At 48.3% G+C, this 25,306-nt stretch overlaps 1 protein-coding gene across 3 annotated transcripts; it reads right to left on the bottom strand.

The window, feature by feature from the left end:
* Positions 1-19,106: 19,106 nt before the first annotated feature.
* On the bottom strand, positions 19,107-22,823 carry LOC128907617 (ras-like GTP-binding protein rhoA). Of its 3 annotated transcripts, none has more exons than XR_008465663.1 (3): positions 21,436-22,819; positions 20,349-20,649; positions 19,107-19,622 (listed from the first exon to the last, which is right to left on the bottom strand). XR_008465663.1 is itself a non-coding variant. In XM_054196686.1 (3 exons), exon 2 carries the CDS (start codon positions 22,072-22,074, stop codon positions 21,481-21,483), a length of 594 nt encoding a protein of 197 aa, XP_054052661.1. In that variant the 5' UTR covers positions 22,075-22,076; positions 22,704-22,823; the 3' UTR covers positions 19,107-20,649; positions 21,436-21,480. The 3 variants fall into 3 exon arrangements, 2 of the variants coding, with proteins under 2 accessions (XP_054052661.1, XP_054052660.1); XM_054196686.1 differs by having other exon boundaries at positions 19,107-20,649; positions 21,436-22,076; positions 22,704-22,823; XM_054196685.1 differs by having other exon boundaries at positions 19,107-20,649.
* Between the last annotated feature and the right edge of the window lie 2,483 nt (positions 22,824-25,306).

Here is a 25,306-nt window from a genome sequence, read left to right on the forward strand (position 1 = left end):
CTGTTCCAGTGTCTCACCACCCTCATTGTAAAGAACATTCATCCTAATGTCTATAACGTTTTATACAGTTGGTGCTTCTATAACGTTTTATGCAGTTGGTGCTAGTATTAGAAACTTTGGATAGGCTGTGATAAATCTACCCGTCAGGATGCCTCAGTCTGGCAGTTTACAGGGATCAGTACCTTGCACTTTATCATTTGTTGACTAGTTCATTGAATATCACCAGGGTCTTTGTGTAGGTGACTCATTCCTCATGAAGGAATGATTTTTGCTAAAAAAGGATGCAGACCCAGGGTCATAAAATAAATGGGTGGTCTTAGGTTTGAGAACTAGCAGTGAGACTAACGGGTAGTGAAATCGCCCATCTGTTTTTAGACTTGAGCTACCATGGCGGATTTGTCCTCGGAGGCGGTGAACCCTACGGGTTGAGTGTCTGGCAGATAAATGATCATCTTTTACTTCTAAAGACTGGTCATTAATTCTTATTGTTTAATTTCATGGACTATGCCCTGGTTTTCATGCAGTGAGATGACAGGCAATGGGGGAGCTGAGAAAAGGGAAAATAAGAAGTAGACTGAAAGAGAATTCCTATATGTGCAAGTCTTGGCTTGTGTGTCTGAATTACCTGTGTAAAATCCAGACACGGACAACACCTAAGCAGCAAAGACAGTTGCCCAGAAGTTCAGAAATGCCAGAATAGAAGTTGTTTGTTCAGCAGCGATTCCTTTCCTTTCTGTTTGTACGTTCTGGGCCTATCTTTTAGTGTGTAATCTATTTTTTCCACAGCACATCTGTGTCATTAATGGACAAAGTAGGGCAACAGTTCAGTATTTTGCCTTTTCCCGTTGCTTGGTCTGTGGCTGCCGTACTTCATCGACAGGTCACGATTCCTCTGAAGGGACGGCTGCGGAATGAACACAAATTTTCAGCGTTAGGTACGAGGCCTGGCACAAGGGGCATCGCCTCAGCCCCCTTGCTCCCAGCTCCTGAATTGGGGATTGAGAGCTGCCCCCGGGATCTCTCAGAGCATTGGTCCTACTGTCCCCCCTTTGCTGTGGCCTTACTCCGGGGCTCTGCATGCTCAGCTTTCCACTCGCATCCCACCCTGGTTTAGAGGAGGCTAATGAGACTTGAGCCTTGCTGAGCTGTTGTGAAGCTTAGTTCATTCATGTTTGTAAATAAAAGGAAATCATCTTACTGAAGAGGAAGCAGGAGGGTCAAATGATGCTGATGATAGTCTTCTTTCTCCTTAGGCCAAGCAGCCCCTTTTACCTATAATGTATATTAAGCGTGTAGAGCCTGCAGAAAATCCACAGGGTTCCATTCCTGAAGGGCCACTCCTGTCAGCGATAGCAGCTGAGCCACCACCAGCCACATCCATCCAAGGGTGGACGTCAGTCCATCAGGGACACGTGGGCACCTTGCAGGCAGGAGCCATGCCTCGTGCACAGCAAGACAGTGGAGAGGAGGTTGGAATGTGAAGTGTACGTCCAGGTGATGCTGCAAAATACCCCCAGGATCGGGATCCTCGACACCTCCGGAGGGGCAGAGAGCTGTGCCCCTTGGACTGAGCTGAAAAGTTTGGACCAGATCCTGCTGGGGGTTCGTATCAGGCTCCCCATGTACCAGGCACATCCCCTCGGTGCTTCCTGGACTCCAAGCCACTGTGGGCTCAAAAATGGGCCTTAAAATTTCCCCGCAGCCTTCACCAACTTTCCAATGGGTTGTCTCACCCAGTCTCCCCCAGCACCGAGCCTTCCTGCTCCTCCTGCCCCGAGGGCTGTGCTGCCAACCTGTCCAGTGACCCCTTCCCTGTTTTTCCACTCTCCTTTAGTTCACTTTGTGCAAAAAATACCATTCCTCAGATTTGCAATGCAAAAGACCCACAGGTGAGGCTGACAGGGAGGGAAGTGGGCAGGGTGGGCGTTGCACAGCTCTTGTGGTTTGAAGAACTCACAACAATTTATTGTTGTTTAGACCATTATTCTCTCACCCGATGACCCCTCCCCACCCAGGAAGGGGAAACGGGGGAAAACAAGGAAACACGAGGTTTGAAATATAAACAGATTGAATAGAGTCAGACTAAATAATTGATATTAAAAATACTAAAGAACCAATATTGATCCCAATACCAATATAAAATACACAAGGATTATACTCAGCCCATTCTATCAGCAGGAAGCTGATGGCAGGGACAGCAAATGTGGGACACTGTGGCTTCGGGAGGAAGGGAAGGGCTCAGGGCTCCGGCACAGGGGCAAGGAGTTCTCAGGATCACAACCATCGCAGAAGAGAGAAACTCCTCAGCAAACTTTCTAATTTATATTGAATGTGACCGTCATGATATGAAATAATTCTGTTGGCCAGCTGGGGTCAAGTGCCCGGGTCTCACTCCTCCTCGTCCCCACACCTGGTGAGCTCGAAAACACTGAGACCTTGAATCCCTTATCCCATAGCTGGGGAGAGTCTTGTAAAAATGCAGTTTTCACAAGCATTAAAAGAGACCTGACTGAAAAGTAAAATTATCGAAAGACAAATTAATCCTGTGCTGTTCAACCCAGGACAAGGCTGAAACCTCGGCTCCACCCTTGGCTCCGTTCGCTCCGACGGGCGGGTGTGCGCGTCCCCCGTGCTGTTGTCCCCAAGGCCGGGGTGAGGGTCCCCCTGCCCACAGGCAGCTGATGGAGCCGAGGGCGTCCGTCCGGCAGCTCCAGGCCCTGGAGATGGTTTTGCAGAGGGGATGGATGCCGGCAGATGGCGGTGGCAGCCACCTGATGAAGAGCTCGGTAGCATCAGCCTCTCCCCTGGGCGAAGCAGGACAAAGAGGAAAGCTGCGGAAGAGGGGGAGGAAGGGATTAGCTCTCAGGAAGGGATTAGCTCTCACACCAAGGGAGTTGTTTCATGGTGCAGCCCGCTCTCTGGTACCACAGTATGGGTCGAGTCACTGAAACAGCAGAAAAACTCATTTTGGGGACAGGTGAATGAGACCGATCAGCTTTGCTCATGGTCAGCCAAACGCCAGCTCTGCTGCGAGGGAGAGGGGGAGATCCTGTGGCTGGGAGCGAGATGGGGAGAGGGAACAAGAGCAAATCCTGCCCTCCCCAGGAGTGGCCTCTTGGTCCCTGCACCCTGTGGCCATACCCCAGGCACCCGCCATCGAGCACCCACCAGAGCCACCTGGTGAACAACATCAGGGGGACTTCTCTTGGGCTGCAACTATTGCTCTGCAGCAACCTCACCCTGCCCCGGGACAGGGGATTCTCCTCAGGGCCATTGCTTTTCTGCTTAAAGCAGTAGCGGCTAGAAAAGAAGACGGCTTATTAGTCTGAAATCAGCACGAGTCCTTATGAAGTCAGGCAAATTCATGAAAACTGAATTATTCATGGCTGTATTCAAAACATAACCATTCCCCTGCCATGTTGGAAATCCAGATGAAATGCTTTCCTACTGGAGCTGGATAACCCCAGAGGTACTTTCATAACGCACTTTAAAAACCCGGCTCTTTGTCTTGTCTTGGGATCAAAGCTGTTTGGGCGGCAGGAGCCGCCTCCCGGAGCGTGCAGGACCCTGCCCAGTCGAGCTCAGGGCTTGCTGCAAACCCACAGGGTAAAACTCAAGAGTCAAGTTGTGCAACGGAGCACAAAGTGAATCTGACGTTTTCATTTCACGGTCCACGGTAAGTGTTTGCAGGTAAACACATGGGATAACGGCTAAGCGTCAATTAGATGTATTTTCCATAGCTTGGTGCTCCAGCAGAATCAAAGAATCATTTAGGTTGGAAAAGACCTTTAAGATCATTGAGTCCAACCGTAAACCAAACACTACCAAGTCCACCACTAAACCATGTCCCTCAGCACCACATCTACCCATCTTTTAAATACGTCCAGGGATGGTGACTCAACCACTCTCCTGGGCAGCCTGTTCCAATGCTTGACAACCCTTTCGGTGAAGAAATTTTTCCCAATATCCACCCCAAACCTCCTCTGGTGTACCTTGAGACTGTTTCCTCTTGTCTTATCACTTGTTACTTGGGAGAAGAGACCAACCCCCCCTCTCTACACCCTCCTTTCAGGCAGTTGTAGAGAGCGAGAAGGTCTCCCCTCAGCCTCCTTTTCTCCAGGCTGAACACCCCCAGCTCCCTCAGCCGCTCCTCACAAGACTTGTGCTCCAGACCCCTCACCAGCTCCGTTGGTCTTTTTTGTACAGCACCTCAATACGTAGAAAAGGGGCATTTATTTATGATGGGCTGGTCCATATGACAGAGAAGATGTAGCTGTGAATTAGGACCTGCATTTGAGAATAGACTATTTCAGTTGGAAGAGACCTACAGCAATCATCTAGTCCAAATTTCTATTGCCATTTTATTTTGCTAAATGCTGTACATATGCAGAAACCCCCTCAAAAATGAGTCCTTTTGCCAGAGACCATCTGTGGATAACTGCAGAACCATGCAGAAGAAGAAACACGGTTGTGTTTTCAGTGGATGCAGTTTATGTCCCGGAGCCCGGATTCCTGTGCAATTCAATGCACTTTGGACCATGTATGCAAAGCGTGACCCACAGGAATGCTTTATGGGACAGTGTTTCCTCCAGGAACGTTTCCTTAGAAGAGGTGGGACTGGCAAACAAGCCCAGTTTTCCCTTTCCAGCGTTCCCTTGGGTAGGACAGTGGGGGAGTGCACTCCTCCTAGGGAAGAAGAAAAACATTTACCATTCCACCAGTTCAGCTTGTCCACAAGGACGTATCCCCCTCCCTTGTCTCTCCAGTAGGGAATACCTGGATCTGTGCTTGTGACATGTCAGTCGCCACAGAGATGTCTTGTATTGGTTCAGCTTCAAGCAGAAATGGAGATACGTAACCCGTATAATGAAGCTTGCAAAGCAAAGAATACGTGTAAAAACAATATACCTGCTTTCTTTTGTAAGAGGACAAAGAAAAGAAAGAGCAGAAAAGGCAAAAACTTTGGCTGTCTGCTCTGAAAATGTCCCAGGCGGATGTAGTGAGCCAGCCATGAAAGGTATTAGCTATAGCTAATTAATTCCCTAAAAGCACTTTGAATATTAGCAGGTTAATTCAACCTGGTAACGATGCTGTTTCTTTAATACCGCTCTGAGCAGCAAATTCTCCAGGGTTACGATGCCTTATCTGGTTTTTCCCAGCCGCCGTTGCCCCCTGGGACACTGAGCATCCTTTCCGCGGGAAGAGCCGTGCCGTGCAGGACACTATCCCAGCATTTTGTGTGGGTGGCTTTGGCTTAGACTCGGGTTTTGTCCTGGGATTTGTTAAAAAAACAAGGGGATTTTGCCTGGTGGTGAATGCATTGCCCGAAGAAACCGTCAGGAGAAGGAAGAAATGAGGACAGAACAGGATGGGGAATCTGGATGGCTTTTCGGAGTCGTCGGGAGAGAAAGACCAAAAGAGATGAGCGAGAAGTTTGTCAGAGCAGGGACAACTCTGCAGCCTACAATCGGCTGGGGAGGGCTCAGTTGTGGAGCTACTGAATAGCTGGAGAAAAAGGATTTGGGGGAGAGGAGAGGAAGGGGGGAAGCTGAACTCACTGTACAAACCAGATGTATTCTGCATCTTCATATTATGAACCAATGAAACCAGAAGTGTTTTCCCACCGAGCATTGTGGTATGCAGTGTGATTGCTTACACACTCGGCTAGCAGCAGCTGGAGATGGTACTTGAGACCGGAGCCCCTCTGTGAAGGCACCATGATGGGAGTCGTTCCCCAAATTGCCTACAGTCCCCAAAGCGATGAGGCAGGGAGCAGGCTGTCCTGGACTGGTGCTGGAATGGTCTGCTGGGTCAGGGGTGGAAATCTCACTTCTTCTCTCCGCCATGACACTGAAGAGGTCCCCTGGGGAGGTCCAGGTGGACCTCCTGGCCCCTGCTCTTCCCCCTCCCCATAGCCCTGTTGTTTGCTCCCCGGGTGGATGGAGGAGGCTGATGGAGAGTGGTGCTGAGCGTGGGGTGTGCTTAGGTGACCCGAGCCGCCCTGTCGCTTCTCAGCGGGAGGTTGTCCCTGTCCCTTGAGTGTTCCCTACGCATCTGCCGAGCCACACAGAGCCCTGCCCCTGGCACTGGAACGGGCACCGTGTAGGCTCAGGTGTTGTTTCTCCGCTGAGCAGCAGGAATGCTGCACAGCCCCTGGGTTCCTGCAGGAGCTGACCTGAAGGTTTGTGTTGTCCTCTCTGCCACCCGATCCGGTTCCCCCTGCGCAGCCACGTGCTGTGTTATCCCTGGCTGGGGGGGCGCCGGGGAGGAACAGGCAGAACCATCAGTAACGCAAGAAAATCAAACCTGACATAAAATCTGCATCAATTTGATCATAAAGCCTTAAAACCACCCCTCTGTTGCAGCAGTGCCATTCTGGGGGCAGACGTGGCCAAACGGTCCCTCATTTACTGCTGAGCTTCTCCTGAAGGCCAGTGCAGCTCCCTCTGGGGGACACACAGGTCTCTCTGTCCAAGTGACTTTCAGCCCCTGGTCCCGTCCCAGACTTTAGTCTATGAAAACGCAGCCAGGTCCAGCTCCCTGGCTCTCACGGGCTGGGTGGGTTGGGGGGAGCTTTTGAACAGTCTGATGCGTCGCTGGAGTCGGCAGAGAGCAAATGTGATCCAGATGTGTCCTCCAGCATGAGGCTTTTCTTTCGGAAAGAATTTTCCCAGATCTTTCCCCAGATTTTGCTGTCGGGGTTTCTCTCATGACATACAGCTGCCTGGCTTCCCTCCAGCTCCTGGTCATAAGCATTGTCTTCTCAGGGGGAGAAGGCATGGCCAAAATACTGCCTGCTGCCCTCCACCACCGCTGCCTGTCCATCCCCCATGCCCAGGGAGCAGAGGGTTGAGCCTCTCAGGAGCCCTGAGCCAGCCCCTCACCCTGCTTCAGAAAGCCATCCACATCCTGGGCTGCATGAAAAGCAGCGTGGCCAGCAGGTCAAGGGAGGTGGTTCTCCCCCTCTGCTCCACTCTGGTGAGACCCCAACTGGAGTCCTGTCTCCAGCTCTGGAGTCTTCAGCACAGGAAAGACATGGACCTGTTGGAACAGGTCCAGAGGAGGCAATGAAGATGATCAGAGAGATGGAGCACCTCTGCTATGAGGACAGGCTGAGAGAGTTGGGGTTGTTCAGCCTGGAGTAGAGAAGGCTCCGGGGAGACCTTATAGCAGCCTGCCAGTACCTAAAGGGGGCTACAGGAAAGATGGGGAGGGACTCTTTATCAGGAAGGGTAGTGGTAGGACGAGGGGTAATGGTTTTAAACTGAAAGAGGGGAGATTTAGATTAGATATTGGGAAGAAATTTTTCGCTCTGAGGGTGGTCAGATACTGGAACAAGTTGCCCAGAGAAGCTGTGGATGCCCCATCCCTGGAAGTGTTCAAGGCCAGGCTGGATGGGGCTTTGAGCAGCCTGGTCTAGTGGGAGGTGTCCCTGCCCATGGCAGGGGGGTTGGCACTGGATGATCTTTAAGGTCCCTTCTAACTCTAACCATTCTGTGATCCTTCCTTGGGAGTCCCCAGCACACAGCCTGCCTGTCGTGAAGACAACAGGACGCTCAAGCCCTGCTGCATTGACCCGAAATGATGCTTCAAAGCACACAGAGAGCGGAGCCAAGAATGGAGCCCGGGCTCCTTACAGCCTCCCTGCCCTACGCCAGAAACGATGATGAAACATTTATTGATTGCAATGAAGTATTGCTGCACTGAGAGAGCTAAGGCAGGAATCCACGTGGCTCAGCCTTTCAAATCCTTCGCCTCGATATTTTTCCAACTACCAAGATGTATTTTTTTTCCTCCCAGGCAGACATTTGGCAGCAGAGTTAAGTGAACCCTAAGGGCTGTTATAACTTAGCCCCATCTTTGGGAGCCCAGTGATGCATGAGAAGGAGCTCTGTATTTGCAAACTCCTAAAAGCACATATGAGTACTGCATCCTGCTTTTCCATTGAGACTTCCAGGCATCTTCCAGCAGGATCACTGGGTGGCCTGCGGCAACCGAATATCAGCGCTGTGTCATCTTGTCTGTTTATTTGGTGAATTCAGATTTTCATATATTAGTGCGATAGAGAAATTCAGCAGATAATTCACGTGGGGGGAAAAAGATTATGCTTGGGACTGCGATGTTAAGGAATTTAAATCAAGCTCTCTTTCAATAAATGCAACCCATTAAAACCCTCTTGATTGTCTACTTGAATATTTCAATTTAAAATGCTACTTAGAAAGAGTAAATAAAATATGCTTCAGTTCTGCAAATTAAATTTATCCACAGTTAAAATCCATTGAGAGATACCCCGAGGGTGAATTTGCCCGACATCTCATTTCTGCCCTGGGGTGTTTCCACAGCAGTCTGAGTCACCCACAGCTCCCAAGCTGAATTAATTTCTGCATCTCATAGTTGATATCCCACAGACAAAGCCACGTCTGTGATTCAGAAAAGCGCTGATTAACACCGGGCGGGAGGAAGCCAGGCGCTGCCGTTTGCTCCCGCCCATTTCCCCCCAGCTCCCTGGCTGTCTGCAGGCCCCGCGCCATGCCGGCCGGCGCTGGGGGAAGGCAGAGACCCGGCGGACGGGATGGGGAAGCCGCGTGCGTTGGCGTGAGGGTCCTTTCTCCATCCCAGCAGCCATCAGCGGCTGCTCTCAAGCACATCTCCGGCGGCAGCAGCCAGGACTCCTGCCGCAGCTTTGCCCACTGTAAGCCTGGCCAGAGCTCCTTTGCTCATGCTAGAGCGTGTCACCAGCTTCACAGAATCATAGAATCACAGAATGGTTCAGGTTAGAGGAGACCTTAAAGATCATCTAGTCCAACCCCCCTGCCATGGGCAGGGACACCTCCCACTAGACCAGGCTGCTCAAAGCCCCATCCAGCCTGGCCTTGAACACTTCCAGGGATGGGGCAGCCATAGCTTCCCTGGGCAACCTGTGCCAGTGTCTCACCACCCTGGGGTTTGGCTCCAGCCTCTCCAGCCCAGCCTGGCCCTGCAGGGAAGGTTCTCCCGCAGCTTTTTGCTTCTGTCTGCTGGGGAAGCTCCGTTAGGAGGGAGGAGACTCTGCCTCACTGGGGACGCTTCACACCAGAGCCTCATACGGCAGCAAGTGATGGTCCATCGCCAGCGAGCTCTGCTGCCGGATTTCTCACGTTCTCCACATGCTAGCAAGGTGTTTGAGGAGCTGCACGCACCAGTGGTGATGCCTCAGGCAGCTGGAATTTTTTCAGCATTTTTGACTCCTCCACATTTCCTCTGAGCATTCAGCCGCTTTTGGGGCACCAGGCAGAGGCACTGCCTCCATCCATGGAGGAGAAGTCCTGGTAGGGACGTGTCAGAATCCTCCACGAGCTCTGAACTCCCATTCCCCACATCCTCCTGCAACTTCAGCTGGGCTTGGAAGCGTCTCAGCTGCGGGCAGAGGTGGAAGCCCAGCTGTGCCAGGGCTTTGCAGCCCTGGAGCGGGTCCCTGTGCAGGGCAGTGGGGTGGTTCTCCTGCTGTGCTTTGGTGGATAGGCAGATGGTGCCATCAAGATGATTAACAGCACCGAAACCAGTTTGCCAAGAGCCTATTGATTTTCCAGAAGGGTAACAAATTTTCTCCTTATGTACCAGCACCGAGCCTGCAGTAATCTGCTGTGCAGCAGGAGGGAAATCAGCTTTCAGCGTGATTTAGGGAGGGCTGTGTTGCATCCAGACGCATACCAATATGGTCTTGCTTGAGTGCTGTTACATACTGCCTTAATAATTAATTAGAGATAAATAACATTTATGTTTAATGCTAATTTGTAGCTGAGTTCGGGCAGCAGACTGCGTGCCAAGAGGAGGTGCTGCGCTGGCTGGATGGCTTCCCCGGGAATTGCAGTGAGTAAGGACTGACCCTGGGCTCTTCCCCTCCCGGGGTCTTTGAGATTGGGTGTATGGCCGCGTGGAGAAGCCACTGTGGCACTGTGTTAACCTCTTTTCTTGGCAGATTGAGAATCTGGGAAGACCTCCAGTTAGTAGAGTTTGCCAGACGTGATGGTTTGCTCTTGTCTTAAAGCTTTTAGGTTGTGGGCAGACAGCAGCAAGGGACCTCGTGAGACCCTGCCACCGCCGGGAGCTCCTCCCTCTCCTCTGGGGTGGCTCAGCCCCTCGTGTTAGGCACTGTGCAAACATGGGAAAAAAAGATTGTGCTGAGTTTGCAATTGCATCTCTTGATCCATATGGCTTTCCTCACAGAAGTGTGTCAAAAAAGCCTGATAGGTGTCACCACAAGACTTCTGTATCCATCTAATTATAAAGCCAGATCTGTCTTGTAATGGGAATCCAGCTGTCTGCGTAGTAGCAGAGGAAAATAAGAAGTTTGGTTTCGAGACGTTGGATGGTGCTCATCCCCGAGCCTTCAGCTTTCGCCCTGTGGCCCCTGCTGGAGGCTGAAGCATTGACGCACCTGAAGGGGACCATGGCGATGCTCTGGCAACCGCGGTAGGGGCTGACGGTAAGGGCTACAAAGGGGACTGGAACACCTCTCTTATGAAGAAAGGCTGAAGAATTTGTGTCCCTTCAGTCCAGAAAAAGGACGGCTGAGGGGGGACCTTATCAACACTTATCAATACTTAAAGGGTGGGTGTCAGGAGGATGGGGCCAGGCTCTTTTCAGTGGTGCCCAGGGACAGGACAAGAGGTAACGGGCACAGACTTGAGCATAGGAAGTTCCACCTAAACATGAGGAGGAACTTCTTTCCTTTGAGGGTGGCAGAGCCCTGGCACAGGCTGCCCAGAGAGGTGGTGGAGTCTCCGTCTCTGGAGACATTCCAAACCCGCCTGGACGCGTTCCTGTGCCACCTGCTGTGGGTGACCCTGCTCTGGCAGGGGGGTTGGACTAGATGATCTCCAGAGGTCCCTTCCAGCCCCTGCCATTCTGTGATTCTGTGATTCTGTGACCAAGTCCTGTGGGCCTTGAGCTCCAGTTGTTGGGGGAGAAGCCAGTGTGTCCTTCCCAACGAGACTGGGATGAAGAGAAGCAAAAGTCTGAGCTGGCTCCGTCGTATTTCAGAGCACCATCATCTGTTGGCAATTTACTACTAATGCACCATATACCACGTTTACGGCAGGTCACTGGCAATGTACCTGCACCCATTCATCATTTTTAATAGCAAAGCAGGGCTTTAGTGCAACGTTAATTTAAATTTACCTTCCTGCAGAAAACTGGTGGACAGGGAGCCTTCCAAAAGATGCATTTTTATTAGCGCTCTCTCCTACATTTGGCTGCTGATAAATATTTATTTAGACTTACCCTGCCAAAGGCTTTAAACACAGACACATTTCACCTCCCAGGAGCAAGCGGTGGCAGAGCACGGTCAGCGATGGGCAGAGCCTGCGGGACAGGCAGCGGCGGGCAAACCCCAAAGTGTCTTCTCCCGGTGGCCTCACCCCACGAACACGAGGGAGGTCAGAGGCAGAGTGGGGGAGGAACCCCAATAATGTGGTTCCTGATGTGGCATCTCCCAGGGCTGTCCCAAGAGAGCCTCAGCCCAGGGTCCAGGGGGACACCCAGCACCCCCAGCTAAAGGGAGAGGACAAAGGCAGGTAAGTTACTGCCTCATGGGAATGGGACACGTTATGGGATGCAGAGGAGGAACATTTTGGGATTGCACAGGACTTACTATGGGGTGTTTCGGAGAGGAACCAAGGGTGGGGAAAGGGAGGGATCTGGGCAGTTTGGGAAGGAACAAGTGTGGAAAAACAGAACGATCAGGGGATAAAAGGTGCCAGTGGCATGTAAAGAGTTGGCTGGTCGGTATGTCTGTCTGGCCGTGCCCTGCACCCGGTCAGCGGGGCCTGTCTCCTCACTGAACCCCATCTCAGGGGTAGTAGAGAGTCCCTCACCTTTTCCTGGGTGAGGGACTCTCTACTCTGTGTGCATATGTGCGTTTGGGGGTCTAGGTGAATCACTGGTCAATGTCAAGCCAAATTAGCTAGTGAGTAGGATAAGAGGCTTTGGGAGCCAGGTATTGAAGGAACCGTAAGCCTGGGCTGATGGTGGAGGGACAGGAGGTCTGTGCATTGGCTACTAGCGGGACCAAATGGCCAGCTACTGGGGAGATCCTGGGGTCTGGAAGTCAACTAAGAGACCTGTTTGTGTGTGTTTGTGCAAGAGACAACTGGAGATGAGAGGATCCAGGGGCCAGATACTGTTTAGACTGAGTGTCTTGGGCTAGAGGGAGTGGCTAGAGGGATCTGCGTCGTATATATATCCATATAAGCATATATATATTCTACTTATGGCCTTTTGTCCTGATCGGCTGGAGAGCAGAACAGGATGAGGCCCTTGGCGCTGTTTGTGTTTGTGTTTTCAAGCTTTTCTGTGTTGCTGGCCATGTATATACATAGATATGTGTTGAATACGTGTGTTTGTGCTCATGTGCCTACTGGGAACACAGGCTGAGCCCCACTGCCAGCTGGACCTGGGGGCAGGGGGCTACGGCAGCCACTGGATTCGGCAGCCTGTGACAATGACCTTGGGCTAGCAGTTGGATTTGAGCCTCTGCAAAGACTATACTACTGCCTGAGCAAAAGGACTGGATGGGAGAAGATTGCTCTTTTTAATGCCTTCAGGCTTGCAAACTCCCTCTTAATCCAAGTTGGATGATGACAGGCAGCTAAATCCCCTGCTCCCAGCACCTGGGCACATCCGCTGTCCTGGTTTCGGCTGGGATGGAGTTAATTTTCACAGGAAGCTGGGAGGGGACACAGCCAGGACAGCTGACCCAAACTAGCCAAAGGGATATTCCATACCATATGACGTCGGGGAAGGGGCTGGGGCATCGGGTTCCGGGTTCCGGGTGGTGAGAAAAATTGCATTGTGCAGCACTCGCTTTGTATATTCTTTTATTAGTATTATTGCTACTGTTTTTTCTCTTCCTTTGCCGCCCTATTAAACTGTCTTTATCTCAACCCACAAGTTTTGCCTTTTTCTTCCGATTCTCCCCCCCATACCACCGGGGGGGAGGAGCCGCGTGGTACTTAGTTCCCAGTTGGCGCTAAACCACGGCAGCCCTTTTGGGCCCCCAACATGGGGCACGAAGGGTTGAGATAACGACAGATCGGACCAGAACGTGTTTAAAACAAATTTGTTATATTTGTTATATGCATTCATTACGTTAGTTTAATAGTCGCTGGGTCACAATGTTGCTTCATTTATTCTCTGAGTTGTGCTCTGTAATACCTTACTTGCTGTGTACACTGCTTACCGCTATCTACCAAACGCTGCTCGATGTTGTGCAGCACCTTCAGGGAGAAGAAAGGAAAAATAAACCAACAGTTACTGTGGCTACTCAAACCCTGCAGACAGGCACTGCGGCTACTCCAACCCCTGCAACAGCTACCGTGGCTACCCAAACCCCGGCGACGGGCGCTGCAGCTCAACCGAAGACACTCACCCCGTCCCTCTCCCTGAGCGAGCTGCGGGATATGCGGAAAGATTTCAGCCGCCATCCGGGTGAGCACATCGTCACCTGGCTGCTCCGGTGCTGGGATAACGGGGCCAGTAGCTTGGAATTGGAGGGTAGGCAAGCCAAGCTGCTGGGATCCCTGTCTAGGGAAGGGGGCATTGACAAGGCGATTGGAAAAGAGAGACAAGCCCTCAGCCTCTGGAGGAGACTCCTGTCAGGCGTGAGGGAAAGGTACCCCTTCAGTGAAGACATTGAATGTTATCCAGGCAAGTGGACCACCATGGAGAGAGGTATCCAGTACCTGAGGGAACTAGCTGTGCGGGAGATAGTTTGTTATGACCCGGACAACACTGAGTTACCCATGGACCCTGATGAGGTCCAATGTACAAGGTCCATGTGGCGGAAGTTTGTATGGAGCGCACCATCATCATATGCCAACTCATTGGCAGTAATGGAATGGAAAGTTGAAGAGGCACCAACGGTGGATGAGGTGGCTGACCGACTCTGGCTATACGAAGAAAGTCTCTCTTCCCCCCTCGTCTCAGCTGTGGAGAAACTGTCCCGGAAGATCCAGCAACTTGAAGAGGATATGTCCTACTCCCCACCTGTACAGACCAGTATCTCAGCTATTAGGAGTAAGCGTTCCTCTGCTCAAGAGAGAGGATATAGAGGGTACACACCACGAGGCACCCTGTGGTTCTACCTGCGTGACCATGGAGAGGACATGAGGAAGTGGGATGGACAACCTACTTTGACCTTAGAGGCACGAGTCCATGAGTTGCAAGGAAAAAAAAAAGGGGATTCTTCCAGGAAAAATGCCACTCAAGTTTCCAGCGGGCAGTTCCTCAGACAGAGTAGTAGGGCTGATCTTACTTTTAATCCTCTTGAAGAGACTTCGAAGTCATTTCTGCAGGAAGTGAGTAATGGATACTATGACCAGGATTAGAGGGGCCCTGCCTCCGGCCAGGTGGAGGAAAGGGACAACGGGGTTTATTGGACAGTGTGGACTCGATGGCCTGGCACATCAGACCCACAGGAGTATAAGGCTCTAGTGGACACGGGTGCACATTACACCCTAACACCATCAAGCTATAGAGGGGCAGAACCCATTTGTATTTCTGGGGTGACAGGGGCACCCCAAGAGCTGACTGTACGGGAGGCGGAAGTGACCCTAACTGGGAATGAGTGGCAAAATCATCCCATTGTGACTGGCCCAGAGTCTCCGTGCATCCTTGGTATAGATTACCTCAGGAGAGGGTATTTCAAGGACCCAAAAGGGTACTGGTGGGCCTTTGGCATAGCTGCCTTGGAGACAGAGGATTTTAAACAGCTGTCTACCTTGCCTGGTCTCTCGGAGGACCCTTCTGTTGTGGGGCTGCTGAGGGTCGAAGAACAACAGGTGCGGATCGCCACCACAACGGTGCATCGGTGGCAATATTGCACCGACCGAGACTCCCTGATCCCTATCCATAACCTGATTCATCAACTGGAGACCCAAGGAGTGATCAGCAAGACTCGCTCACCCTTTAACAGTCCCATATGGCCAGTGCGAAAATCTAATGGAGAGCAGAGGCTAACAGTGGACAATCGTGGCCTGAATGAAGTCATGCCACCGCTGAGCACTGCTGTGCTGGACGTGCTGGAACTTCAGTACGAACTGGAGTCCAAGGCAGCCAAGTGGTATGCCACAGCTGATATCACTAATGCATTCTTCTCAATCCCTTTGGCAGCGGAGTGCAGGCCACAGTTTGCTTTCACCTGGAGAGGCGCCCACTACACCTGGAATGGACTGCCCCAGGGGTGGAAACAGCCCCACCATTTACCATGGACTGATCCAGACTGCACTGGAGAAGGGTGGAGCTCTGGAACACCTACAATACATTGACGACATCATTATATGGGGCAACGCAGCAGGAGAAGTTTTTGAGAAAGGGAAGAAAATAGTTCAAATCCTTCTGAAAGCTGGTTTTGCCACAAAATGAAGTAAGGTCAAGGGAACCTTGGTCACCCAGGAATTCTAGAAGTGATCATGGACTGGACAGAAGGCAAAGATTTTGGATAACCTGAACTGGCTTCAGTAACTGGTGCCCAACAACTTCCTCAAGATCAACATTTTCAACCTGCAGACCATAGGCATGGGCCACGCCAGATCCACCAGCTGCGAGCTCCAGATGCAGCATGCAGCAATCCAACACCACAAATCATCTCTCCTGCCCTGAAAGACTGGTGTGACAGATTTAGCCCGAAGTCATGGATTAAATGAACTCAACAGACATTTTAGAGGGTTGGTCCATAGACTAAGGGAATGCTTTCTGTGTATGTATGTATGTATATATACCTCAAAGATGGGAAAAGTGCGGATTAATTGGAAAGTGTAGGATCTGGGCATGACGTAGATGGTACAGAATAAGGGGTGGATAATGTCCTGGTTTTGGCTGGGATAGAGTTAATTTTCACAGGAAGCTGGGAGGGGACACAGCTGACCCAAACTAGTCAAAGGGGTGTTCCATACCATATGACGCCATGCTCAGTACGTAACTGGGGGAGTTGAGAAGGGGGCAAAAATCGCTGCTTGGGCATTGGATTCCGGGTGGTGAGAAAAATTGCATTATGCATCACTTGCTTTGTGTATTCTTTTATTAGTATTATTGTTATTGGTTTTTTCTCTTCCTTTGCTGTCCTATTAAACTGTCTTTATCTAACCCACGAGTTTTGCCTTTCTTCCAATTCTCCTCCCCATCGCACCGGAGCAGGAGGAGTGAGCGAGAGGCTGCGTGGTACTTAGTTGCCAGCTGGGGCTAAACCACGACACCACCTTGCGACACCGCTCGGTTCAGACACACCTGAGCTGACAAAGTTGCTCCCAACGGCATCGAACTGCTCAGAAACCAGTCATTGGTGTGATTCATGAATCGGATGTTCCTCTACCAGTCCGTCTCCTCAACAGACACAGCCAAAGGGATGTGCTGAGATGAGTCCCCCCAAAAAGCTTTCTCACCCTGACACAGGAGGTAGCTGGCATAAAGCATGTGTGCGGGAACTGAGCAGACTGAAATGTGAACACATCAACAGCGCGGAGGTACTTTCAATGACGGACAAGTCCACTAGCAGAGATGAAGCTGACCAGAGAGGCTTACAAGGCCTTAGGGACACCTAAAATTTAATTTCGGCAGATAAAGTTGCAGTCCTTCTGCCTTTTCGTATGCTAATCTGCGCTGCTGTGGAGGAATGCCATGATCCAGCCCTACGATTCCATCAAAACATAACAAATTACAGGCTCTTGTATCAGTTTGCCATTCTCCAAGTGATTGCAGAGAAACACTCTAAGCTGATGAATTATTTAAAACAGATGCAGTACTTTTCAGAAAATGAATTTGATTAAGTGGAAAGATATTAGGAAGAAAACTGAGACAAAAGCCTAAGAGAATCTATTTTCATAAAATATAGCACGCTTCCTGTCTGATGATAATTTTGAATAAACAGACAAATTAGTAGATAGACTGATAAATTGTCCACTAGGAAGAGATATTTACACAGGAAACTAATACAAAGTGGAGAATGGTCTTGCTAAGCAAGACATATTGCCCTCTCTCCGCTCCAGCTGCGAAACAGGCAATGAAAAGGAAAGAACACAAGGGGGTTTTTTTAGGTTCAAACTTCTCTTCCTTCCAAAGCCCTGTGCTGTGTGGTGTACCAGTGTGCTTCTCCTAAAGCACTACTGATACGTCACTTTGTAGATGTCACTGAAGCTTACAGGTACAGTGTCTCTGTACAAAACACATTCTAGATAGTCATGGGTTTCGTGGCTTATCACAACCTGTAGAGCTTTACAGGGAGAAGCCAGGTCCTTTATCAGACGAGATCTGGAAGAGGTGTTAGAAGACACGAGTGTCCAGGAGCTTCTTTGCTTTTTTCCCAACAAAGTCAGCTTGTCTACAAACCTCGGCTTGAGAACGTTCTTAGGCATGCAGGCTACTGCAACACTATTGCAAGAAATACATGAACTATCTTTGCACTGGAAATGGAGAATTGCTCTCACATATTGCCTTATTATTGTTATGTACTGTTTTTCTTTCTTTTAATTCTACTGGAAGACATCAATATCATTTATTTGCATATTTGCTTCATTGAAATCGCAAAGAAGCTCTTATTTAATTGCAACGCATATCATCACGTTCACCTAATATGGTATAAGTGCCCCTGCTGTTTCAATTGGACATCTGTCTCAAACTGTCGTGGCGGGGTGTAAACAGCGTATTTCATCTTAGAAACGGCCCTGCTGAAGGATATGTGAATGCTCAGTTAATTCCCATCTTCCCTTCCACAGTACTTCTTTCCTTTGCTTTTTATTTTCCTTAATAAAAAGTCATATTTAATATTTAAATTCATAGAAGTTAAAAAAAAAAAAAAGGCTAATAAAACAGTTTGTGATTTTCCTTTCCCTCTCGCTCTCCTACTTCTCCCCTCCCCTCCAACACTGGAAGAAAGACTTGCATTAGAGGACGGCGCTCCTGGCTCAGGGCTAGCCTGGGGATTGACTGCTGGCAGTTTGCTTCTACGGGGATTCATCACTATTGATTTTTGTTCCGGGTTGAAAATATGGGCATGTATCGCCTTCCCAGCGGCAGTCTCACACAGACTTTCTAGCTCTCCCACAGCTAATAGCTGCGCTCTTCGCAGGAGCACAACCACCATCCCAGCAGGCCTGGGGGTAGGAAGCCTACATCAGCTGGGGGGGGTGCGTGTGTGTGCTGCGGGCTGCAGAGGCTCCCGAAGGCACAGTTTTAAATGGGAAGGATGAACTAGCACCCGCCAAGCTCCAAGCTGCAATTCCTTCTTTTTTTTTTTTTTTTTTTTGCTATTTATTCCTATTCCGTCCTAAGGATTGCTTCCTTCCAGCCACTTTGCAGTGCAGACATGCAGAGTCTCGTCTGTACGGTCATACAGACCAGAGCTCGTGGTGGAATAGAGACGGAACCCCAGGTACAAATGTCTTAGGCTAATATCATGACTACTGGGCTATATAGCATGAGGGGTAACTGTTTTAAACTGAAAGAGGGGAGATTTAGATTAGATGTTAAGAAGAAATTCTTTACTCTGAGGGTGGTGAGACACTGGAACAGGTTGCCCAGAGAAGTTGTGGGTGCCCCATCCCTGGAGGTGTTCAAGGCCAGGCTGGATGGGGCTTTGAGCAGCCTGGTCTAGTGGGAGGTGTCCCTGCCCATGGCAGGGACTTGGAACGAGATGATCTTTAAGGCCTCCTCCAACCCAAATCATTCTATGATTCTACAATTCTATGATATCCCCTTCTTTGTGAATTACAGGCCAATGCTAGAATACAAAAAAGAGGAAACCATCCAGCCTGTGGATTTTTTATGGGAGCCAGACACCTTAAAATAAGGATAGCTGTCCAACGGATTTCTTGAACAGCCACCTAGTAACCTGCTCTTGCAAAAGTGCTCTGAGACAGATAAAAAGGAAGAGCGTTGGAATTTTCTGACAAAAGTGGCAAAAAGAGAATTTATACAGCTTTAGCAAAAGGATGATGAAAAACCTCCCATGGATTTCTCTTTCCCAGTTGCAGAGGAGTACACAGTAGAAACGTATTGCCAACTTTTTTATTTCACGTAAAAACAATAAAAAGGTTAACGTCAAGAAATAGAAACCAAGATGAGTGTAACAACAGTTTATTTCAGATGTATGTATAGTGAATTCTGGGAATGAAACCATTTACCCTTATCTGGAACAAAGCACCCTTCTGGAGGAAAATACTTGTTTATCTAGGCTGAAGACAAACACCAGTCGATATGCTGAGCAGTGTCCTACTAAGCAAGGGACAGTGTAAGCTCAGATTCGCCAAAGTGGTCTAAACTTCCCAAGCAGTGGGAGCATTAGGTGCTTAGCATCTTTGCAAAACTGCCTCCCTCCGATCCAACACCCCACATCAGAGGCACCTGAGACACCTGTGTTCTTGAACTTATCTGCAGTCTAATCCTCCCCACCCACGCACACACATATAAAATGGAAATAACAATTCAAACCTATCTACATAAATACAGCTCTTTGAAATGCACTAATGTATGTTATTACCTGAACGAGGAGAGCACTTACGCGCAGCACACATTCACATCCAAGTTCCACGGGGAGAAGAGTTTTAAAGTTTGGGTACAATATCAGATTGCGTCGAGGGGATTATTATGGACTGAGAGGAGAGGAAATTTAAGTTAAGAATGGTCCGGGAGGGAAAAGGAAAAGGTCACGGAAAACAAGTTAAGAAAAGGAAAGCAGCAAGAAGTAGATGGGTCACAGTTACTTTAGGCAGCACTTTAAGTTTCTCAGTTTTGAAAATGGAAATAACACCTACTTATCACCAAGAGATGGATTGGTAATTCATGTTGAAAAGTCCTCAGAGATTCTTGGAAGAAAGGTACTGTTGGAAATGTAAAGTGTCAGCCTCGAAGCATTTGTTATTATGCCATAGTGTGACTGTGGACCTCAAAATTGCTACTAAAAAGTGATGTAGAGGGAAAGCAGCAATAATGAACAATGCAATAATGAATACTTGGCCAACCCCAGTATTTCTACCAGTGATACCATCAATAGACAAATACTGGTGGGAAGAATGGGTAAGAAAAAAATCTTAAGTGTGTGTTTTATTAGGTCTCTCACCTGGAAAAGCTAGTTTGCTAAGTGTACAGCTCCAGGTGGCATAATCAGTTTAGAAATTTGTGTTTAGTCTTGTTTTGTTTTCCCCTGGGAAACTGTAACCAAGCTGCCAGAGTGATGAAACCACCACCGAGGAAGTCAGCAAAAGAAAGTGATAGACTTCCATATTCTCCTAGTTCATGACAGTTATGCTCAATTAGCCCTGTATCTTTACTTCAGGGTCAGAAGGAGTTCACCTTAAAACATTTTTCTGCCCACTTACTGTGTTACAGCATGTGCCTTCAAATCCTGCAGTCACATTATTTGCCTGCTCCCAGACTTGCGCCTTTCATGTCAGTCCATAACTCAGTTCCTTGGGCTGCCAGCAATCAGTGCTTTAGAGAGGGGAGGAGCATGGAGATGCACCCAAAGTCTTTCCATTTTGGTCCATCTCTGTGCCTCTCTGAGATTTTCTCCTTAGGTTGACAGCATGTCTCAGTCTCTTTCCAGATTGTTCGCGACTTGCAAAGCTGCGAGCGTGGTTGTTGGCATTCCCTTTACTTCATGTCTTCCGCCTGCAAGTGCTAAGGAAAGACAGAAAGACTTAAGATACATTCAGACCATAAGGACAAAGAGGTTTAGAAACTGACGTCTGGTCTTTTTTTTTTACTTCTCTCCTTGTAAGGTTGGAATTCTATCAAGAACTGGATTATCCTACCCCAGAGCCAGACTGTTTTACTCCAGTTTATTAACCTGTGCCTGAAGAAGAGGTGGAGATAGCACTGCCTTCACTGTATCCTATGCTATATTTTGCATTCCTAATGCATTTATGGAACCAAGCCCAGGCCAGATACGCATGAATCCCAGAGAAATTCAGACCTGTTCTGCCAGTCAGAAACCCAATGCTATTAGCAGGGCAGACTGCTGGATATGTGTGTGGTGACACCCTTCCCTAAGGACATCCTTCAAGGAAGTGTATGAAAGGGAGCGCGTACTAGGAAACCTTGTTAGCACAGCTGCTTGCCACTAAGCCTTGCAACCAGGAAGGCGGGATTAGATTCACTGAACAACATGTTCTTGTGCTTGTCCCACTACTTCTGTTTTAAGTTCCCGTCCTAGTCTGTGTGCATCTCCCTCGACCAAAAAACATTTGTGGAGAACTGTATGTAGCTTGGTCATTTTCCCTTTCTCAAGACGAGTACTCAGCTCCAACCTGGAATTGTGCTCTTCAGCCTGTTTTGGAGGTGAAGAAGGAAACACATCCAAATTTTCAAGTATGACACTTTGCAGACATAAGGGATTTTTCCCCTCCTATAACATAAAAGCAGTCCTCATAGCACTCATGCACAGCAACAAAGACATCTACTCACCTTTCTGCATCATGAAATACAACAACAAAACAACGTTCGCTCCTCTTACAAAATTCGGCAGCGCCTGTAGTGCCTCTTTCTCCTCCTTTTCTCATTTAATGCACATTGGCTAATAATCTCCAGGGCTGTATCAACACCTTCTTTTGTCTTGGCAGAACACTCCAGGTAAGCATATGCCCCAATGCTGGCAGCTAAAGCTTTTCCTTCTGTAGTGTTAATTGACTCGTTGCCTGGAGTAGTTAGTTTCTTTGTAATGCTTTCATCACCCCTTAGTTCTATCTTGGTAGCCACCAGAATAACAGGTACTGTGGGGCAGAACATTTTGATTTCTGGAACCCAAAAATCAAGGATGTTTTGCAGGGAGTCGGGCCTGTCCACGGAAAAGCACATTAAAATAACATCGGTGTCCCTGTAGAACACTGAGCGGAGATTTCGGTAACTGAATTCATTCTTCCCTGCCACATCGCAGAGAATTAGTTTCATGTCCTTCCCGTCCACCTCCGTGTCAGTGCTGTAAGCATCAAAGACAGTTGGCTCGTAGGACTCAGGAAGCTGTTCATGACGCAGAGCAAAGAGGAGGCATGTCTTACCACTGCGGTCATCTCCGACTACAGTTAGCTTTCTCCTGAGCGCAGCCATCCCTTGAAAACCAAGATGAAGTACAAAATGGATTATTGCCATGCTGGGCCTTTTCATTTTTTTTTTAGCTTTTGTGGAGGGTATAAGGAGAAGAGAAATCCCATTAGTTTGGAATTCTTCCCCTCATCTCCTTTTTTTTTCTCCATACTCCTGTCTTTCCTTCATTCCCTATTTTTTCCCCTTTTAATTTCCCTGGTATCAGAATCTTCTGAAATTGTGAGTACCTTGGTCTTGACTATTATTATAGATCAAAAAATGAAGGTATAAATCAAGTCTGGATGTAATTAAGACTCCTGCAGTGCCCTGTATTTCTGTTTTATCATCTGAGACATTGTTTATGGTCAGTGCTCAGTCCATAACAGCCTTCATTTTCTAGATTGAACGACTTAATTTTGTGAGTGAGATGGAGTATAAAACACTGTGCTGTACAAATATCCAAATCGCTTTTATTGACTACATTTTTCCTGCCATGGTCTGCTAGTAGAATTCTACCAGTGGCGATAGCTATCCTGTGTAAGTCCATGCTGCTTTTGCTCATAGATCTGTTGTCATGTGGGAGTTAAGAAAGTGTTCTTAGTCTTCGTATATACACGGTTAATTTATATGAGATAGAAGTTTGTTAGACTTACAGGATAGTAATTTCCAGCATCAACCTCCTTGTTCTTGATGTTCAGTATTAGGTTGGTTTCTTCTAATATTGTTGCCACCTCAGCTTCCTTAGGTCACTGGTTCCCCTGCAGAGAGAATTTACCACCACTCTTCAAAGACTATCATGATGACCACAGTATTTAAAGGAATAGGTTGGTGTTTCTTAATATAGCCACCAATCTACAAAGAGAACCTGATGACATCATTGTTTTTTAAAGAAACCTACTTTACTGGCATTAAAGTGGAAGTTACACAATTCATTAACAAATCACAGCATGTTTACTTTAGAAATTTCCTCATTCCTATTGCAAAAGGCTCATCCTGAGTAAGCATTTCAGTACTGAGTGTGCCAAACTGCTTGTGTGTGTGCGGGCTGACAGTACTAGAGTGTAAAACAGCAGTAGACGTGCCACACAGATCCTCAAGACACCCCTTTCCGGACCCGCTGAGTCATTGCAGAGAAACGAATTGCAGAATCAAAGAATGGATGAGGTGGGAAGGGATCACTTAGTCCACCCTGCCCTGCTCAGAGCAGGGTCAACTACAGCAGGCTGCTCAGGACTGTGTCCAGTTGGGTTTTGAGTACCTCCTAGGATGGAGTCTCCCACAGCCTCTCTGGGCAGCCTTTTCCCGTGTTTGATCATCCTCAAAGTAGCGAAATTAAGTCTATCAACTGAAGAGTCTAAAGAGAAAGAACTGTCCAGTGTTAGCTTGGATTCCAGAGATGCTGAATTCCCTGTTATCTTGTTGGCACGGGACAAGACATTTCTACTCTCTCTGTCTCAATTTTCCTGGTAGACTGTAAAGTGTCCGTAACCACTAAAAACTGAGAACAAAGGGAACTGGAGGTGGATTAATTTAGTCTCTGCAGAGAGAACTGTTTCCAAAGGCTTTATTGGTGATGTAGATATGTAACTGCTGATTAGTGTAGTTATGTGGTCAGCCCGTTTATTTCATCTAGCTACAGAAGAGTTCTTCCACTGAGATGAGGGGGTTTAGGTCTAAAAATGTTAACCTAAGGATGAGGAACTTGTTTTTGTTCAACTTGAAGTCAGATGGAGACCCGAGGCTGCTTTAGTTTTCTGTGGTGGTCTAATTTTACTCTTCCAGACCATAATTCCTGAGTCCTGTTCAAGTAGGAATCTGATAGTCTGGCCATAGGAACTTGACAAAATTAAAGTCATCAATTTCTGACTTGCCCCACTTATTCCCTGGAAGAGCAATGCCAGTGGGTGCCATACAGCTCTTTAGGACCACGAAGGCATTTCTTGTTTGGGATGATGTGCTTTTACATGCGCTGGACTTAGCCTAAACCTCTGTCTGAAAATACACAGGTCTCTTTCACCTTCTCTTTTTGTGCCTTGGCATTCCGCTTTCTAGGTAGATCAGTCTGGCTTCTCCAATCACACGGGGATCTGGGAGTTAAATTCTGTTTTTCTTCAGGGATACTGGAAAGCGACGGACCTGCTGTGACATGCCACAAGTGGTCTGGTTCCTATATATGCCAGAAACTCTTAGCAGCTCAGAGAGACAGATATTTACCATTTCTGCCTGTCCTCCCATAGCTACTCAGAGTTTTTTAGCACTCGCCTGTAAACTGCTCATATTTAGCTAGCTCTTGCTTTCCTTACTTCCCTGGGAGGCTTTGCCTGCACGAGGACTGCAGGATGCTTGTTGCTAGCGTTACGAGTCAGCGTGCGGGACTCAGTATGCCATTACTGGCACATACGGCTCCCTCAGCACGTTAAGCCGCAGCAGGCAATGTACTTACTTGCCTACTTATTGACAAAAAGGAGAAAGATTACCTTCCCCACCGAGCTTTCATGCTTTTGGTACAGATTTATGCTTGAACACAAATTATCTGAGTTACAGACATGCCCTTTAGAAAACCTGTTTAGCAAAAAGAGCGGGGAAGGGGGAATATAATCTGGAAACAATCTCCAGTAATTGACTGGAATTGTCTTCTCAGCAACAAAAAATGCCAATTGGATTAAATCAAGGAAAAAACAAACGGCTGAGTTTTAATCTCAAAACCACCACCAGCACAAGCAATGAAAGCTAAGAAGTGGTGTCTTCTTTCTGCTACTTCATGCTTTCTTCATCAATCATACAGATGTATGTGGTGCAGCAGAACTAATGCTCTGCTTAGAGCATGCACATTTAGGGATTACTGGAAGTTTCAGCTTTCCTAAAGAAGTATAGTTTAGCATATCATGCAAATTTGATCCGAAGACATAAAAGTTACAACATGAAGTTAAAATTCAGCCCTGAAATATGTGAGCTGGCTACGCTCCCTGGTGCCTTCCGGTCCACGACCATGCTTGAATACAGAATCGGTCCTGTACAAAATTCCCTGAGGACAGGAAAAAGCCACCTCATTCCAGCGCCCCTTTTCATTATTTTCTTTCCAGGTTCTCCACCTCTGCTCTCAGGCAGCACCCCAAGAAGGAAGCCTAAGCACTTCCACAGGTTATTATCCATGGTGCTCATTTACAGTACTCTTCCTGTTGCACTCGCAGCACTGCCATGCTGGTCACATTCCCATCTTCCCTGATGCATTGACGCAAGCAAGAAGAGAAAAGGA

Source organism: Rissa tridactyla, chromosome 3 (genome assembly GCF_028500815.1).
Source record: "Rissa tridactyla isolate bRisTri1 chromosome 3, bRisTri1.patW.cur.20221130, whole genome shotgun sequence".
In the NCBI taxonomy this organism is placed as follows: domain Eukaryota; kingdom Metazoa; phylum Chordata; class Aves; order Charadriiformes; family Laridae; genus Rissa; species Rissa tridactyla.